This window comes from Cyprinodon variegatus, unplaced genomic scaffold, assembly GCF_000732505.1.
Source record: "Cyprinodon variegatus isolate N-32 unplaced genomic scaffold, C_variegatus-1.0 Scaffold309, whole genome shotgun sequence".
In the NCBI taxonomy this organism is placed as follows: Eukaryota; Metazoa; Chordata; class Actinopteri; order Cyprinodontiformes; family Cyprinodontidae; genus Cyprinodon; species Cyprinodon variegatus.
Genome location: NW_015150762.1, coordinates 681441 through 687417, shown reverse-complemented (window position 1 = coordinate 687417; position 5977 = coordinate 681441). Strand labels below are relative to the sequence as shown.

Below are 5977 nucleotides of genomic sequence, written 5' to 3'. Positions count from 1 at the left end.
ATAACATTTGTGTGCTGGCTGTGTTGTTTACTTGTGATCCAGTTTACCCCATTCTGGATGGGCTGTTTGTTGCGTCATTACAAGTTTGCTCAGTTTAGGCCAAAAACTGCATTTTCAGTGGCCGAATTTTCAATGCATCCCTAACAGAATTACAAATAATTATATTTTTTCCTTCCACTCAACTTTCTTTTTACATGCCTGGATACAGCATTCAAAATGGATCATTTTTCAGCATTTGGTGGATACTCATCCAAAGAGGACTACAAAGGAGCACTAAGAGTGTCTCCAAATATCGACCAGTCTACTGCTGATAAGTAATCAATATTCCCCATGATTGTATCAACCAGGGGTCTACAACTTTTACTGCTAAAGTGCCATTTTTATACTCAGTCTAATTAAATAGAACTTGTTTAGAGCTGCTAAATTTACATGACTTTTTTTCTTATGAATATCTACTGTAAAACATTGATTGTCATTTTTAAACAGCCACTATTTTCTATATAAGTTTTCGTAAGAAACAAAAACGATTTTCTTCAAGATTTGGCTATTAGTGTAAAATTATGCAATCAAAGCTCAATGTTTACAACCGCATAAAAATAGATCTAAAAAGTATTACTTCTCTATTGTAAAAATTCAATGTAAACTGAGTTTTAGTTTTTCACTGACTGTAAGCTCAGATTCAATTTTAAAAGCACTTAAATTACATCACTAGGCGTGGTATAAAATCAACAAACTATGAGTGTCATGTCATTTATTTACTAATGATATGATTTTCTTAGATGCTCTTGTATAATCATTCACCCCACCCAAAAACAACTAAAACCAATAGAAGATTAATGTAAAAAAAAAAATGTTTTTTGTTTGTTTTCTATATCAGATATAGGAGAATCATGTACCTTTCCAATGGCACCCAGCTCCACACCTTCCAGGGAAGGCAGCAGATCAGCAGCAACAACAGAAGATAATCTTTGTCTCTGAGCGTCCAGCTTCGGATCACTGCTCATACACAGACACATATATTTATGTAATTTCTGACACCAACGCAGCTCTTCATTGGGGATGACATGGATCACATGGATGGATGATGGAAACATAAATGTGAGATCAGGAGGGGGGGAGGGAGTTGCTGCATCCTTAGTACCTGAGATTAGCACTTTCTCCATAGGGCAGCACTGAGAAAGCAGCATAAAGCGACCGCTTGGCACAAATCAGCGTGATCCTGCAGGACACAGCATGAACAGGCAGACAAAACAGATGGAGTGTCAGTCTACAGACAGCAGACAGGCACTGCTAGGCTACACACCACAGATATTAGCTGTAGTGACTAGGGATGGGCAGTGATCTTTTGCTTTCTTTTTATATTGACAATAAATACAAAGATGATGATGCTAACAGGATCTAAAACTTAATTATCATTAAGATTAGCTTATTATACCGCCTCTCTTCTCCAGCTGTAGGCTCCATTAGAGCAGCAGAGATAAATATAAAAGCCCAAACATCAAATGCCAGTTAACAGCTGTGTTTGTGGGGCTTTGGCTCAACTCTAGTAAAGTAACAGACATAAAATCTATTACTAAACATATTTTTTATTCATCATCATCATTGCTATTGTAATAAACACCAAAATATTTTTTTTTTTTCTCCATATCGCCCATCCCTAGCACTGACAGACAATCACAGAGCCACATCTACGACAGTCACCACTGAAGCGTCAGTCACAGCTATGAAAACCACTGAAAGCAACGTTAGAGAGGGTTATTTCTAACATTTATAACTAATGAGATTCAGATTGTTGATTTTTCATTAAAAAGCTTCAGCTGTTCTTATCTCAAGATATTCAGAAATTCTTTAGCAGGTCAAATGAAATAAAGACTTTTATAGAACGCTTTTTGAATGCGTGTATAAGAATTTCTCTTTCAAAAGAAATTTCGTACATGTTTTAAAACCTTTCGAGCATTTACTTGCTGAGGGAAACATGTATTTATGCTGAAAAGGTTTTGCAACCATTTCCTTGACTTTAGGAAATGTATTTAGCTCAGCATCTCTGATCATACTGACTGATTAAAGCTCAGCGGCAAACGTCAGTTTAACACTAGTGGATAAAATAACTTTTTAAAAAACTACAACAACCTTGGTGAGCTGAAGAAAGATGAGGAAGGAACGATAAATCGTTATTAGTTGATGTTTGTCAATCGTTAACATATCAGCATCTTTAACACATCAGTCCCATAAATAAAACAACAGATATTAACAAATGCTGGTCTTTTTATCTATTTCATTTCTATTTTTTTTATCTATTTCTTGTAAGTAAGAAATGTAAATGAATGTAAGCGATGAGGTTGTTTTTTGTTTGTTTTCCTAGTGTGTCAAAATGGTCAAGAAATTCTTATAATATAGTTATAAGTTCTGGACTTTAAAAGCAAATTTAATATTTGATATAAATATCACCAATTTTCACATTTCTGCATCTCCTCCCTCTATGTAATAAAGTTACAGTTTTATTTAACTGTGATTACAGTTTTCCTTCGATAAAGATGAAAACCAAACAATCCACAGACTGATGTTGCTAATTTTCTAAACTTAAAAACTTATTTCCATTATCTAGCTCTAAAACAGAAAGAAAAGAAAAAAGTAGACGTTTCATTTTTCTACTTCTTTTTGTTACTCTTACTAAAAGAATTTTATCTTGCAAAGATTTTCTTATTCAAAGTATTTTTTTGTTGAATTTTTTTCTCCAATAAGTCAAGGGTAGAGCTAAATGCTGCTATTGTTAGTTTCTAATTACATATACCAATAGTGAGGAACTTTTATACATTGTGACCTACATATTATTTCTCTCCATCTACTCATAAATGAAAAAGAACATTTGTAGGGCTGCGACTAATAATTATTTTGTTAATTGATTAATCTGTTGATTATTCTTTCAAGTGATCAATTAATAAAAGCATAGCAAAAGGTCCCCTGAAGATGATTTTATAGAGAATTTAAACCAGGTGAAGCTTAACTAGTCCACCTAGGGAAATCTAAATACAGCATTTTGATGGATTTTTTTTTCATCATAATTGGGAAATGTTAAGCTTTTATTTAACAATTTTTGGTATAACGACTACTTTATTCAATTCAATTCAGTTTATTTATATAGCGCCAAATTCACAACACATGTCATCTCAAGGTTCTTTACAGTTCAACCAGATCATTCAGTCAAATTGATACAACGTTTTCTATCTAAGGAAAACCAGTTGATTGCATCGACTCATTGACTCAAATACAATCCCTCACACTTAACATGCTTGTAGCGACAGTGGAGAGGAAAAACTCCCTTTTAACAGGAAGAAACCTCCAGCAGAGGTAGGCTGCTCTTGTAATTAACGTAATTTTCGGACTATAAGCCGCAACTTTTTCCCCATTTTTCGACCTTGCGGCTTAAATAACAATGCGGCTTATCGATGGACTTCTGCAGCTAACGGCCACTAGCGTAATACCTAAATCTATGGATTTTACCATCCACCATGTTGGCGTCACATTTGCTTCAACACACAAGTGCGGTAGCTGCTCGCGGGAATGCGGAGGTCCTCCGGAAGCAGACTTCTACCGCGAGTGGTACGAGACAGAACGACAGCGAGAAAGACTGACATTAAACATAAAAAAACCTGCAGCTTATAGTCCGGTGCGGCTTGTATATGTTGAAATCATGCAATTTAGCTTCTGCGGCTTATTTTCAAGTGCGGCAAAAATTCCGAAAATTACGGTACTAGCATGTTTTATGGTCTTTATACTCCAGTTAACAATCAGTCGATTACCAAATTATTAAAATAATTTCAATAATCGATTAATCATGATTACTCCACTTAATTAATTAAGACATTTGCTTTTCATAGAATATCGGTATTCAATTTAAAAATACTTAGTTATCTCAAAGGGAAATTAAATAATATATAACAAAAACTAGCTGAAAGGTGACTCAAGAACCAAGGTGTGTACAGATCTAGGATATTTGTGTGGTGGAACAAGCTTAGGTAAATCTTAGATATCTACTATTTTTGACTTGATGAAGAAACCTTACATAAGTTGATCACAGTATGATAAAAACATTAAATGCTTAATTTGTTTTTTACGTTACATCTTTCACTATCCTCTGAGTCCATTTTGTTTTTTGTTAAAGACACACAGACTAGAGGCAGATCAGCCAAAACACGAGGCATGAACAAACAAACAGACAGACTCTCTGACTCTATGGAGCTTCTCTCTATAAAGTAAAAAGTGGAGAAACCGGCTTCTCCCAGTCTTCTTGAAAGCATCATGACCAGTAAACCTACAAGAACACCAGGGCTTTACCTGTTCACAAGACAACAATGACATGCAATCTGCAGTCTGCTCTGTGACAACCTACCAACACACACCCAGAGCTTAACAACTAAAAGCACCTGCTAGAGTTTATGACCTCAACTTACACAATATAAACAGGTTTGCTTCCCCTTTGGAAAAAAACAAAACAGAAACTCAACCTGTGGGGGAGTTTAGGATTGATACATCATTTTATTTGCACAGACGGGCAGGAAAAAGACGTACAAATGTATATGGAGATGGATATGAAGGAGATGATAAGACAAATGAAACACTGAAGTTAATGTTGCTTTTTCTTGTGTGTGTGTGATGTTTATGAGGGTAAAATTCAAAGATGTACTTATCTGCACTTGTGTGGACAACAAGCTTAATAAGCTACCAACAGTATGTTATTCAAGCCACATCTTGCTTGAGGATAACGTTACCGCTGGTGCAATACAGTGTTAGATTTCTTCACTGCACCCCTTTTGGCTTTTGCTAAGCTACCAAGGGTGATTAAATTCACTGTTGCAATCCTCTCACAGCAGCTGTGTATCCTGGTTATTTCTCTGCAGCCTCTCTACCAGAAGTAATCAGCTTATAACAACTCTATGCAAGAGCATTATGCTTCTGCTATTATAGTAGCCTACCTTTCCAGATATTACAACCAAACAGCTTTTATTTATTATATTGTGTTAAAAAGTGTGATTCTAAAAGCTTTCTATAGACGTACCTGCTTCCTCTTGTATCATATTGCCTCATGCTCTTGATGAAGTGGACTTTCTTTGGCACCTTGGGTCCAGGAGAACCAGAACCGTTCCTCTGTCTGCACCAAGAGACAAAAAATAGACCACTTTAATGAAAGTTTCACAAGCAAACCCAAAACATGAATGTAATGTAGCCTCTGGCTCACTTCTTCACACCAAAAAAAATTGCCCTCCTTGGTCTTTATGTAAACAGGTTATTAAAACTATAAAATGTATTCCTGATGTTAATGTTTGCTTGAGTAATATTCATTAATCCAAGAAAATAAACACTTCACTGAAGCTATTTTATGTGATATCAAAGTTAGATTTGGATCTTGTTGACCTGGGCTACCTGTCCTTGCCTGCTCAACCACTCCCACTATGCAGGATTGAAAAGGGACCCAGTCTATGTTGTTGACTACTTTCAGTTTTTAAAAATCACATTTATGCATCTAGATAATTTTTAACTAAATGAATCATATAAAAAAACAGACTATTATTTATTTTTGCAAATAAAAAATAAAGGCTTCATCCAACTTGACAAGCTGCAGCACCTTATGCATTTACTTTATACTTGCACTTATTTTTTTTTGCATGTTGAATATGTAATATATTGGTCTCAAAGACCCTTACATCACAGCTGAGAGGCGTGTCAGACGCTGATTCATTCATTAACATTCAATCACCACTCAAAACAATTAATAAAAATTATTGTAATATACATGTAATAAACTGAGCATATACATACGGTAGAGTATTAGGGCCACAGAAAAAAAAGTCCCTGGTGATGCTATTTCATTTATATAAGAGCAGTTAGTTTAGTCTCTAGACATGGCTATGTATGAGGTGCCCCCAGGGACATAAATCAGAATTAACTTGCATATACACATATTAAATTACACTCTTCC

General features: G+C 35.2%; 1 protein-coding gene across 1 annotated transcript in view; it reads right to left on the bottom strand.

The window, feature by feature from the left end:
* LOC107090706 (CDK5 and ABL1 enzyme substrate 2-like) overlaps positions 1-5977 on the bottom strand; it is a 16722-nt gene that overhangs the window by 9308 nt on the left and 1437 nt on the right. Inside the window, exons 2-4 of the mRNA XM_015384257.1 lie at positions 5057-5149; positions 1142-1219; positions 897-996 (exon numbers count right to left, since the gene is read on the bottom strand). Coding sequence (XP_015239743.1) covers positions 897-996; positions 1142-1219; positions 5057-5149 — 271 coding nt within the window. The remainder of the gene's footprint in view (positions 1-896; positions 997-1141; positions 1220-5056; positions 5150-5977) is intronic.